The sequence below is a fragment of the Nyctereutes procyonoides genome, unplaced genomic scaffold (genome assembly GCF_905146905.1).
Source record: "Nyctereutes procyonoides isolate TBG_1078 unplaced genomic scaffold, NYPRO_anot_genome, whole genome shotgun sequence".
Classification (NCBI taxonomy): Eukaryota; Metazoa; Chordata; class Mammalia; order Carnivora; family Canidae; genus Nyctereutes; species Nyctereutes procyonoides.
Window position 1 is genome coordinate 12,189,813 of NW_026575036.1, and position 12,633 is coordinate 12,202,445.

General features: G+C 41.9%; 3 protein-coding genes across 14 annotated transcripts in view; all 3 read left to right on the forward strand.

Moving 5' to 3' along the window:
• PPFIBP1 (PPFIA binding protein 1) overlaps positions 1-4,507 on the forward strand; it is a 172,784-nt gene extending 168,277 nt beyond the window's left edge. For all 11 annotated transcript variants that reach the window (XM_055318787.1, XM_055318784.1, XM_055318785.1 and 8 more), the window contains 3 exons: positions 1,227-1,406; positions 2,154-2,219; positions 2,688-4,507. In XM_055318787.1, the coding sequence (XP_055174762.1) occupies positions 1,227-1,406; positions 2,154-2,219; positions 2,688-2,774 (333 nt within the window). In that variant the 3' untranslated portion in view covers positions 2,775-4,507. The remainder of the gene's footprint in view (positions 1-1,226; positions 1,407-2,153; positions 2,220-2,687) is intronic.
• Positions 4,508-4,644: 137 nt separating this feature from the next.
• Positions 4,645-5,914, forward strand: REP15 (RAB15 effector protein). Its single transcript, XM_055318795.1, has one exon. The coding sequence runs from the start codon at positions 5,181-5,183 to the stop codon at positions 5,889-5,891; it is 711 nt and encodes a 236-aa protein (XP_055174770.1). The 5' UTR covers positions 4,645-5,180; the 3' UTR covers positions 5,892-5,914.
• Positions 5,915-8,753: 2,839 nt separating this feature from the next.
• Positions 8,754-12,633, forward strand: part of MRPS35 (mitochondrial ribosomal protein S35) — a 45,810-nt gene continuing 41,930 nt past the window's right edge. Inside the window, exons 1-2 of one of the 2 annotated variants that reach the window (XM_055318793.1) lie at positions 8,754-8,985; positions 12,376-12,422. In XM_055318793.1, coding sequence (XP_055174768.1) covers positions 8,874-8,985; positions 12,376-12,422 — 159 coding nt within the window. In that variant the 5' untranslated portion in view covers positions 8,754-8,873. Of the gene's footprint in view, positions 8,986-9,315; positions 9,565-12,375; positions 12,423-12,633 lie in introns of those variants that run through there. The other variant, XM_055318794.1, reaches the window with a different exon arrangement.

Consider the following 12,633-nt stretch of genomic DNA (forward strand, 5'->3'; position numbering starts at 1 on the left):
TGACCTGACTGTCCCTTTTTCTGGGGTTTATTACGTCTTATGGATGGGTTAATGGTCTGTGCATCTTTAAGAGTAATTAAGAAAATGCATTTTTGAAAGTTTCTTTCTGGGGGAGTCTTTGTTCAAGTCATTTATGTTATTAGAGTTAACAGTAATGAAGAGTACGATGTTGGCATGCAGTCGATATATTGCTAATGCAGAGTCCACGACTTGGGCTCAAATGCTGATTGCAGTTGTTCTATAGATAAATCTAGTGTAAGAGGAGGATTTCTTCTCATACAGATTCAACTTGTCTGGCAAGTTAGAAAAAAATACTTAAGAAAAGATTTGAGGTAAACCAGCAAAGAATGGCTATTTCCAGATTTACCCAGATTCATGGGTCATACCAAATTTAGATTACTTTTTTCTTCTTTTAAATCATTTCTCTGTGAACTCTTCTGAGTCTGTTATCTCAGCCAACTTAATGTGGAGATAGGGTTTATCAGCTCCTCCACAAATGTTACGTTCTTTATATACATATATACATAAACATTTATTTTTTTTATTTTTAATTTTTTTTTATCCCCTCTACCTGCCCAACATTTTTTCTTTGGCTCCCTTTCTCCCTTAAAGGAAGTTTCAGATTTGAAACTTCTGATAGCTTCTATTTAAATTCTCGGCATCGCCTGATCACCAATCCGCTTAACAGAGAGTCTCAGGGAGTATTCAGTGACTAAGATGGAGTCTCTCTCCCAAGTCTCACTGGGAGTTCTCTCTCACACGAGTGAGGATTCTTTTAGCAGCCACCAGTTCTGTTATGGAAGCATAGCAAGCATACAGGATAATCATAGCTTTACTCGAAAAGAAAACATAGGACCATTTTCTTTTACTGATCTTAGATGGAAAAATCTTATAAGATTGGACCCATCCCTGAGAAATCTCATTGCCTTAAGTCCTGTTTAATCAAAACTAATGCCCTTGGCATTATTTTTTGCTTATCACAGTGACTACCCAGCTAATTGGTGTGAATAAGGAGAAACAAGCTTAATCCTCCGAGATGCATAATAAGGATTGTTTATTACATTTGGGTGCATCAATCATACACCCAGGATGCTTTTATTTTTGTCACAGCAATTTAATTATCCAATTGCTTTTCTCTATAGATGGAGTAATTAAATTATGCATATGATCAGTCCTCCGTCATATGAATTTTATTGAATCCCTGGATGTTTGCTTTTCTTTTAAAGCCAAAGAAACTTACCTTTAGCAATTTTGGGAATCTGAGAAAGAAGAAACAGGAAGATGGGGAAGAATATGTTTGTCCAATGGAATTGGGACAGGCATCAGGAAGTACATCTAAGAAAGGATTTAAACCTGGTTTGGACATGCGCCTGTATGATGAAGATGATTTGGACCGGTTAGAGCAGGTAAATGCAATAATGTATACGTATTTTATTTAAAGTTCCTCCAGCAAAGAAATGCTAAATGGAAGCGTTGTGCACTGTGTCTACTAATCAGTTTTTCCTCAAATAAAGATAATAATAAAATAAAGATTATAAAGATAATAATAAAATAATAGTCAACAACGTCCATAAGTTGTTACTCATAAGTGCACTATCCTCACCACTTAACATAGGTCGACTTTCACGGTGACCCTAAAACATACGGAGCATTGTTATCCTCCTTTTAAAGAGAAGGAAACTGAGGCCTGGCAAGGTTAAGTAACTTACCCAAGATAGAAGAGCTGCTAGAAGAACTGGGTGGGATTCCAACTTGCCAGGCCAGCTTCAAAGCCTGGCTGTTCACCTGTGTTATCCTGTCTCTGTATTAAGGAAATCTGTGTATCAAATCCAGTTGGAAATACACAGCTCATGTAGTCGTTTCAGTACGAAGTCATGGATTTGAAATTTGCCTTCTATCGTCAATCTTTTAATGTCATTGTCAGCATCAGAGCATTAGGTTAGATGTGCCAGTAAAGTCAGTAAAGTGTTGTTCCATCTTGTTTTTAACATCTAGTTGCTGTAAAGAAAGGAGGTATCGTCAGAAGTGTTCGGTCTTGCCTATCCCATTCAGTAGCACTTTTCATTATTTCTCCTTAGACTTTTGCTCATTTTGCTATACTTTCTTTAAGAGCATTCAAACGCATAGGTCATGGGATGGTATGTTCTTTGCAGATGGAAGATTCAGAAGGGACAGTGAGACAGATAGGAGCATTCTCTGAAGGCATCAACAATCTCACAGTAAGTCTGTAAGATGAAGTCAAAATGTTACGCTAAAGGGCGCCTAGCTCTCTCAGTCCACAGAGCATGCGACTCTTCATCCTGGGGTTGTGAGTTCAAGCCATATGTTGGGCATAGAGATGCCCTAAAAATACAATCTTTAAAAATAATCATCAAATAAGATAAAAAAAGATGTCTAGGGGGTGCCTGGGTGGCTCAGCTGGTTAAGCCTCTGCCGTTGGCTCAGGTCATGATCTCAAGGTCCTGGGATGGAGCCCCACATTCCCGCTTCTTGCTCAGCAGGGAGTCTGCTTCTCCGCCTCCCTCTGTGCATGCGTGCACGTGCGCGTGCTCCTTCTCCCTCTCAAATCTTTTAAAAAATAAAAGATGTTTAAAAATAACCCCAAAGGGCTGCACGTTCAGTGGAGGATATGTAGATCTGAGCTCCTGGCTCCCAGGGTGTGTGACCCCCGTCTTCTTGTTTTCTAGCACATGCTGAAGGAGGACGACATGTTTAGAGATTTCGCTGCCCGTTCCCCCAGTGCCAGCATTACAGATGAAGACTCCAATGTTTAACCACAGCACTTGGATGAACATTAGGAGCCTCCCTCACCTATTCTCCATTTGATTTCTCAAACACTCACAGAATATATAACAAGCTGCAGATTGTATATTGTTTATCCCACCTTCTCAGAAGTGGAAATGGAAAGCAGGGAGTGTGTGCCTATTCTGAAGATGCCATGAAAAATGAGACACTGGTGAATAAGAGTATAATTGTCTTTCCTCTATTTAATGTAAAAATCTGTGATATATTATATTTAAAGTGTTGCATTTAATATGACTGTTTTACCATAGTGTTTCCATTCACATTCACAATATGCAGGATTTGGGAAGCAGGAAGCAGTGCATGAATGATTTTGTCATGTTCGTGTGACAGCACTGCAGCCATCAAAATGAGATATTACATGCTTTCAAAATCAGTATGTGGAATTTCTTCAAGCATTCAGTGTGCCCACTAAATGCCAGCCACATCTCCACTTGCCTCTTATTGTCCTATTTTATATATTTTTCTAAATATGTGTATATATTTAGTACATAGAATTTAGAACTTTTATTTTGTGACGTAAGGAAGACAGTGAAAAGCAAAAAGAGTGCTCAAAATTGCCATACACTAACTGGTTTTCCGAAAAGTCGGGATGATCGTCCTTCTCCATAATTGAATTTTAATGATGTTAAAAATGATATTAATATCAATCATCCCAACTGAAATACTCCTTCTTTGATGACACATCACAAAACCATTGAAGAGTTAAAAGGTTTTAACCTTCACCTTGGATCCTTTCACCTCAAAAGGAAGAACTCCAGGGACGCTTAAAATACTATTAACTCGAATGGATTCAGAAGTTCCCGCCAGATTTGTAGAAATGATTCCTGAAGAAACAAAAACAAAAAACTTTACAGTATTAAGCTGCTTATTTTCCTTTTTGCTAAATATATCATTACATCAAAATACTAACAATATACCTAATGTTATTAATTCTACATGTCTCAGGCTATCAGTGAATGGGATTCTTTTTTTAAGAAGCTGGATATTTGAACAGTTTGTCTCAGAGTTCAGTAACGCTGAGGCTGCAAAATGAGTTTCATAATGGCTATATTGTGATGAGAACATGTAGTTCATGTTTTTCTATAGCACAGGGCCCAAATAGCATTTATAAAGGAAATAGCTGTGGCAAAAACTTACTGTGTTTATCATTTTTTTTAGGGGTATTAGAAAAAAATACCCTATTTTTTATTCACTGCATCACTTCTCCTGGTAGCCAACTTCGTAAAGACAGGTTTTCCAAAACTGGCATGGGGTGGGCAGTTTGATATATGCCAGTGGACTTGCTTATAAGTCATATTTGAATGTCACTGGTATGATCTTACAAGCTATTAACAGGTTACCAAGCTTTTCAACAAAGGGCCTGTAATACTAAATTACAGTTTATTTGTAACTAAAATGATTTGATGCTAATAATCTTTTGCTCCCTTCCATTCATCGTTTGGTGACTGTATTGGACTCTTAAATATTAGTGTTTTGTTTTAATGTGAACATATGTCACTATTTGAAAAAGTTTCTTATTCAAATCTGGTTAAAAAATACCAGGAGACTATTATAGATGCCAAATATTCTTTATTCAGGGCAGTGTAACATAACTGATGGTATGTGATAAAGTTAAAATTTTTTTGATATATATTTTATTTACAAAACATTGTACACTGCTGGTATTACTGTATGAAAAGAAATAAAGTCAATTGATAATTGTCTCATGTTTTTATTGTCTGTTACTTTTCTCGTTCAGAATCCCCAGGAGGCTTTATTCCTGGAATATAGAACAGTGATACAAATGCTATATAGTTTGCAGGCTCTCATAAATGTGTAAGGGGGAGGGTTCCAGCACATATCAACAGGTAGAAATATGAGGACTTTGAGGAATTTCTGTATGAAAGGAAACAGGCAGCTGGGCTGGGGGTAAGGAATCAAAGGCAGAGGAATTATTAGAAAGGCGAAGGGAAGTGACTCACCAGCAAAGTTGAATAAGTTAGTTGTAGATGGTTCTTTAAAGCCCTAAATACTATTTTTAATTGTAGTAAAATTTGAAAAGCAGAAACCTATCTTGGAAGAGATTGCCAAATATTAGATGTAGAGTGAATACAACTGGAAAAGAACAGGTGTTTTTGATGAAAGTTAATCATCTCTAACTTAATAAACCAGCAGGAAGCTGACTACAACACACCTCGTTAGCAAACAGGGAGACCTGACATGTTTGTTTAGCTGTGTGTATATATGCTTAGCTACACCACATCGATGTAGTCGGAAAACTGGGACCGCAGTAACAGATGTGACTTCGCTGTAAAACTTCTACTCTGAAAGAAGTCATTCTGAATGAGCTTCACATGTTTGATCTTTGGAAGCAGCATTGATTAGATGCAGAGAAAATGGGGCAAAAATCATCGCAACAGTTACCCCTGAAGGACAGCAAAGAGGTTTCTGACGTCTGTGAGGTGGTCACTGAAGCTATAGTCCATGCAGCTCAGAAACTGAAGGAGTATCTTGGATTTGAAGATCCTCTCAGCAATCTGTGGCCAGCCCCAAATACTCTGAATGAGATCTTCTTAATCCACTTTATTACTTATTGCCAAGAAAAGGGAGTTGATGAGTGGCTCACCACCACCAAGATGACCAAGCACCAAGCTGTTCTGTTTGGTGCAGACTGGGTTTGGACCTTTTGGGGATCTGATAAACAAATCAGGCTTCAGCTGGCAGTGCAGACTCTGCAGATGTCTTCTCTTCCTGCTGTGGAATCTAAGCCTTACAACTTCTCAAATCTAGAATCCAAGGCAGAGGAGTCTTCCAGGAAGAGAAGTCGATTTGATAAGCTAGAAGAGTTCTGTAACTTGATAGGAGAGGATTGTCTGGGGCTGTTTATCATCTTTGGGGTGCCCGGAAAGCCCAAAGACATCAGAGGAGTTGTCCTGGACAGTGTCAAAAGTGAGACTGTGACGGGCCATCTGCCAGGAGGGAAGGCCGTGGCACAATTTGTCCTGGACACGGAAGATTGTGTCTCCATCAGAGAGCTGATTGGGAACTGTCTGAGTAAGGAGGATGGCCTGAGAGAGATGGGCAAAGTTTATATTAGCATCCTCTGAACTGAATGTGCACAATGAGACTGGCCTGTAAGGCAAAAAGAAAAAAATATTTCACTTTAGTAGACAAGCTCATCCTCTTGCATCATCCCAGCATGAGATTTAATAATCTATATTGTATGTATACACCATAATATATTTAAGCAATACTATTTTGATGGATATTTAGATTGCAAAGTCCATTCACATACCTGGATATTGTCTGTCCTGCCTGTGAGTAGACACACTTTGTTCACTCACTTTTTAAAAAGTTCATTCTTACTAAAAGTAGCTCTCTGACAGAAGTCACTGGATTAATCCGGGTTTTAGATATAATAAAAGCCCATTCTAAAAAACCTTGTTATTTAAAATCATTCCACACAGCACTGGCTACATAACTTGTGGGGTCATAGTTTGATCGTAAAAGCTGAAGTAAAGATTATCATAAGCAAGCGGCTGCATTTTTAAGAACTTTTTCAGGAGCACCTGGCTGGCTCAGTGGTTGAGCATCTGCCTTCAGCGCAGGTCGTGATCCTGAGGCCCTGGGATCGAGTCCCACATCAGGCTCCCCGCAGGAAGCCTGCTTCTCCCTCTGCCTATGTCTCTGCTTCTCTCTGTGTGTCTCTCATGAATAAATAAAATCTTTAAAAAAATGTTTTTCCAACTGAAAATTATGTAATTCTTAGGTAACTTATGTAACTCCTATGTACATACTTTACATTGCATGAAACATTATTGCCTGTTGACAGCATTACAAATGAGTTAACTTTAATATGAAAAGAACCTCATTGTACTTGATGCCTGGGAAAATAGTATTTCTCTAGCTCCTCTAATTCTGGTGATACCTGTCCACTAACGTCTTATGGAGACAGACCAAAAGAAAGCACAGGAAGGCAGGGTGAAGACCTAAGTCTCAACTTCTCGCTCAGAAATTGAGAAATATCTGAATATAAACTAATTCCAGAAGGATTCATACTCCTTTTGTCCCTAAATGTGTATGGTGTAGGACTTGTACTTCATCATACTAAAATATACAAACTAGAGAGAGCAAAAATAACTACTGTATTGACCGTGAGCTTAATTCCAATGGCCACCATTTATATTCTGCATCCTGAAACATAATGACTTAATCACAACAGCCCTGAAGAAGATATTGTTCCCATTTTCCATGAAAGTAAAGCTCAGAGATGTTAGGTTGATTTTCCCCAGATCATAAAGAAACAGCCTGGATTCAAACCCCACATCCTTCTGACTAAAAGGCTGTGCTTTTAATCTTAAAAAGGGTAGAACACCATGTGAGGACAGAAGCAGAGATTGGAGTCATGTGTCTACAAGCTACGGATTGTCTGCAAACCATCAGAAGCGAGGAGGGAGGCATAAACAGATTCTCAGAACTTCCAGAAGGAATTTTTTAAAAATATTTTATTTATTCATGACAGAGAGGCAGAGACACAGGCAGAGGGAGAAGCAGGCTCCATGCAGGGAGCCTCACGTGGGACTCCATCCCCGGTCCCCAGGACCATGTCCTGGGCTGAAGGGGGCGCTAAACCACTGGGCCACCGGGGGCTGCCCCCTCAAGGAATTGTTAAAACTGTCAGTTATTTTAGAGCAAAAATGGGTTTACTAGGGATTAGCGGAGAATTGCCATTCAGGACATGTAAGCTATGGCAAATCCATTGGCAAGGCCAGAAAACAAAGGAGAGGACTACTCTGTTAGAGAAGAGGGGAGTTGGGAGGGACTGTTACCCAGGCCAAGTCCAGTGGAGTACTGGGGGTTGGAGGCATGGTGGCTTTTCATTGGCTGAATTGTGATGGTCTCTCATTGGGCTGCTGCAGGGGTAAGAGAACAACTTTTTTCTCCTGCTGGGCCTAGTAAAGTATCCACGTGCAAAACTTTCAAGTGCCTTTACTGTCTTCCTGTTGGGTTCTGCTATTGATGACTTGTGGTAGAACATGGGAGCTCCCGCTTCTGGCCTCTAGACTTAATTTTATTTATTTTTTAAAAGATTTTATTTATGTATTCAGGAGAGACACACACACACAGAGAGAGAGAGACACAAGCAAAGGGAGAAGCAGGCTCCATCCATGCAGGGAGCCTGATGTGGGCCTGGATCCCGATCCGGGACTCCAGGATCACGTCCTGAGCCTAAGGCAGACAGACGCTTACTGCTTAGCCACCCAGGCTCTAGACTTTATTTATTATTTATTTATGACAGAGAGAGAGAGAGAGAGAGAGAGAGAGAGGCAGAGACAGAGGGGGAAAGCAGGTTCCATGCAGGGAGCCCCATGTGGGACTCGATCCCGGGTGTCCGGGATCAGGCCCCAGGCTGAAGGTGGTGCTAAACCGCTTAGTCACCCGGGCTGCCCTGACTTTTTGTAATTCTAACCTGATCTACAAAGGAGCTAACCACATCATTGATAACAGTTACAGCCTATGCACAGGGTGTAACTGCATGCTAATATGTCACCCAGAACTTTATATTAACTTGATTAGGATCAACTCAGCCAAAAAAAAAAAAAAAATCAATTTTTAAACTCAAGTAGCCTGGGTAAAGAGGCCATCCGTTGAACTACTCTCAGATACTGTCTCGTCCTTTGAGTATGTATATCACTTGCAGCAGCTCAAGACTTCTTTAAACCAAGAAAGTGTGGAAAAGCAGCAGCCGCAAAGGAGCTAGGCCCCTGGGCCATCTGGAATCCCACCCAGACCACATTTGCTCTCTGTAAGCCACATTTCCCCCACCCCTTATGGTCCTCTTCGGACTCGCTGCTTAGATTTTTTTTTTTTTTTTTTTAGCCTTTTTGTTTTCTTTTCATTCCTTTTTCTGCGCTGGGGTAATCTCCTTGCACCGGTGACCCGGCGGCTGCCTCCGCAAGCCCACCTGTTTTCCGTTTCCCCGCCCTGAGGGCGGGGCGGGGCGGGGCGAACCTGCGCGGAAGCGGCCGCAGACCCGCCCCTCGACGCCCGACGGCGTTTGTCCCGCGCGGCTTGCCGTCCTCGCCGGCATGGCGGCCGCCACGCTCCCCGCGGGGCTGGTCCTGCAGCCGGGGGCCAGGACCCTGCGAGCCTTCTGCACCTCCGTGACTCCGGCCGCTCGCTCTGCGATACCAAACCCGCGTGAGTGTCAGTCGCGTCGCCTCCGGGCTCTGAGGGAGGTGAGAGGGCGGGATACGGAATCCATGATGGCCGCCGCGGTGGCGGAGTCCTCACGGTCTTTGGGGGGGGCGGGGAGCCCGTACGTCCTCCGCCGGCCTGTCGCTGGCCCTCCCAGTAGGAAAGCCGAAGTAGGCGTGGGTCTCTTCTCTGTGCCGGTGTCACTGGGCTCCTAGTCGGCGGTTCGTGCTCCTAGGTGCTCTGGCCGAAGCGAGCCTGCCCCTCCCCCCGCCCCCTCACGTCCCCTCACGTCCCCTCACGTCCTCAGAGACCTGCGCTTTCCCGTGCTCCCTTGCGCGGCCACCGGCCCAGGGTCACTGTAGTTACTGGTCCCCGCGGAGGTTTGGGGTCGGGGGGCAGTGCCGACCCGTGGGTTTGCTCGACTGCTAAAGAGGAGCATGCAGCTGGCCTGGAACAAACTGCGGCTCCCTGCATTCCAGCCCCAGCTCTGCCATCAGATGGCGTGACCTTCACTCAACCAGGCGTTCGGCAGCTTCATTCAGGCTACGGTTCTTGCCTTGGAAGAGTCTATGGAAAAGGGAGGTTTGTTAACGGAGCCCTGTTCTATGCAGTGCGAGGGGTTGTAATGGAAGCGTGCACACAGTAACTAACGCAGGGGCGTGAGGAAGAGCGCACGGGAGTGCGGGAGAGCCAAGTCAAGGAGGGGGCGCGTCCAGTCATTCACCAGGTGCTGTCCATGCTGCCGTCTGTAACTAGCGTCTCTAACCTTCGTAGCATCCACGGTGCACCATCTTTCTCTCGCTTCGACGGTAGTTTTCTTTACCGGTCCCGGTTTGTACTCCTGGTCTCCTACGTTGAAGTCTCACAGCCGGAGTGAAGTATTCAGAAAGCGAGTCTTTAACCTTGCCACCCCCGTGTTCAAAATCTGCAAACGGTTTCTCACTGCTCTAAGATAGGATAAATTCCTTAACTCGTCAGAGCGGCTCTTGATAGTCTTAATGCTTGTGTCCTTTAAATTTTTTTTTTTTAATTCGTTCTATAGATACCTAACTCCTGTTGTGTGCTGGGTAGTGTTTCAGGTACTGGGATATAGCAAGATCTCTCAACTCATGAAGTTTACGTTCTTTTGGGAAAGTCAGACTGTAAACAAAACAATGTCAGTGTGATGTCAGGTGGTGATTAGTGCTTTGAAGGAAAATAAAGCAGGGTATTGAGGGTGATGGATTAGAGGGATACTGGCTCTAGAGTAGGAAGAGATTGGGTAATCAGGAAAGACCTCCTTGAGTTGACATTTGAGCAAAGTATATACCATGCTGAGATGCAGGGAAAGAGCATTGTTGGCATAGGGATCTGCAAGTGCAAAGGCGTGGAAGTGAGAACAAGCCTAGAGGTGTGATCAAGGAACAGAAGAAAGTCAGCTTGTAGGTGAGTGAACATAGAGTGGTAGTCTAAGATGTTGGAAAGATAAGTAATGATCTGGTCTCACAATGGCTTTTATGCATTTGGTTTGGGTTTTATTATGAGTTTGGGATTATATTGGAAGGTTTTGAACATGGAAATGATTTATACTTTAATTAAATTTAATTAATTAATTAATTTGAGCGGGGGCAGGGGAAGAGCAGAGGGAGAGGGACAAGCAGACTCTGTGCTGAGCGTGGAGCCTGACGTGGGGATCAGTCCCATGATGCTGAGATGATAACTTGAGCTGCAGTTGAGAGTCACATGCTTAACCAACTGAGCTACCCAGGCGCCTCTGATTTATACTTTTAAAAGATCGCTGACTACTGTGTGGAAAACAGATTTTGGTGGGGATAAGAGTGAAATACAGGAGATCAGTTTGGAAGCTTTTGCAGTAGCCCAAATGAAATGGTGGTGAGTTAGACTGAGGTAATAGCAGAGAAGGTGGTGTGGTTGGATATGGGATATATTTTGAAGGTACAGCTAGGAGGACTTACTGATGGATTTGTTAGGGGGGCATGAGGAAAAGTCTCAGGAAGCCTGTTAGATTTTTATCCTGGGCAATTGGACAAAGAGCAGTATCATTTACAGGGATCAGTAAGGCTGGAAGAACAAAATCAAGACCTCTTGTCAATGATGTGTTATAAGTTGAGGTGCTTATTAAATATTTCCAACCTTTTTTCCCAGTGCTCTTTCTGTTCTAGTCTTCAGTTTCAGCCATATTGAACTTTTTCCATTGATTTTCCATCTCCTTTTCTCCATAGAACACTTTTCTCACTTGCCTGTTCCCAGGGCTACCTCCTGTTCATCCTTAAGGTTTTAGCTTAACATCCAGTTCTTTAGGGAGATTTTCTCCAACTAATTGACTGTGTTTTGTCCCCTGCTATATGTTGCCGTATGCAGTATGTTAATTAGTGATCTTATTTGACAGAAACTACATTCTGTGAAAGCAGGGTCTTTCTCTTGTTCATTGCTGCCTTCTCCGTTTCTGGTACACAATATCACTCAAATGATTTTTGAATGAATAAATGAGTTACTATCAAGGGCTTAATAAGATTTGTCAGATAAAGAAATGAGGTGGGGAGGCAGAGAGGGAGAGAAGCCAGACAGATGGAAGGGAGGCACATTCCCCACAGAAAGAATGGTAAGTTTGGAGAAAGTCCAAAGGGGTCTGGTACTGGAAATTTAGTGTAGCTGTGGGACCTTGTGAAGGGAGATGAAGCTAGAGATAGAAGTGGTTCAGAGTGTAAAGAGTCTTGTAGGAAATACCATTGTCATCCTTACTCTTTGATCCTTAGTTTTCTTGACTCTAAATGACCTCTAAATAAGGATAATAATAGTACTTACAGTTACTGTGAACAGTAAGATTAAGTGAGCTATAGTAAAAAGCATGTAGTTGAGTATCTGGTATATGAAAATGCTGAATAATTATAGCTATTATTAGTGTAATGTAGCAAAACAGGCGTAAGGTAATATTTTGAAAGGTATATACTGTATGTAAATAATTTACTCTTTTCTATAGTTATATGATTTATTAGGAATGACCATTTTTGTTATTGGCATTATTGTAGCATTGGCAGTTCGAATATGTAATACAGAAGGAAAATGGTCTTTTTTTTTTTTTTTGGTGGAACCAAATAGTTCCAAATATGAGCAAGTATGTTTATAATTAACATAACTTGGGAAAGGGAGTTTGACTATGAACCTTGAAAATTTATTGAAAATATTTCTTTAGATGAGTTTACTGTATCATCAATCACAATGCACTTTCTATTTAAGTAACTCTGGACTTTTCTTAATTACTTCTGACTTTCATTAAGATGATCTAGTCTTAGAGAAAATGGATTATTGTTTCATTTTTGTTATGGGATCATGATCAGTGTTGAATGACTGTACATTATTCAGTTTTCCATAATTATGGTGTTGTCTTTTTAGGTACAGGAGACAGAACATCCAGACATGAAAGACCACTGAGAAGGAAGGTAAAACAATTAAAGTACTCCACTGTATACTATCTTAATGGTTTCTCAAGTTCTAAAGTGAGGCAGATATTCATGATGAGGCAGGAAACTGCTGCCCAAGAAGGCTTACAAAGGATGGGGACTTGGTAACTGCCAGAGCGTTGGCTGTAGTCTTTGTTTTTTGTCAATACCCTGAGAATTCTCTGGAACTAGGAGACATAATTTCTCATTA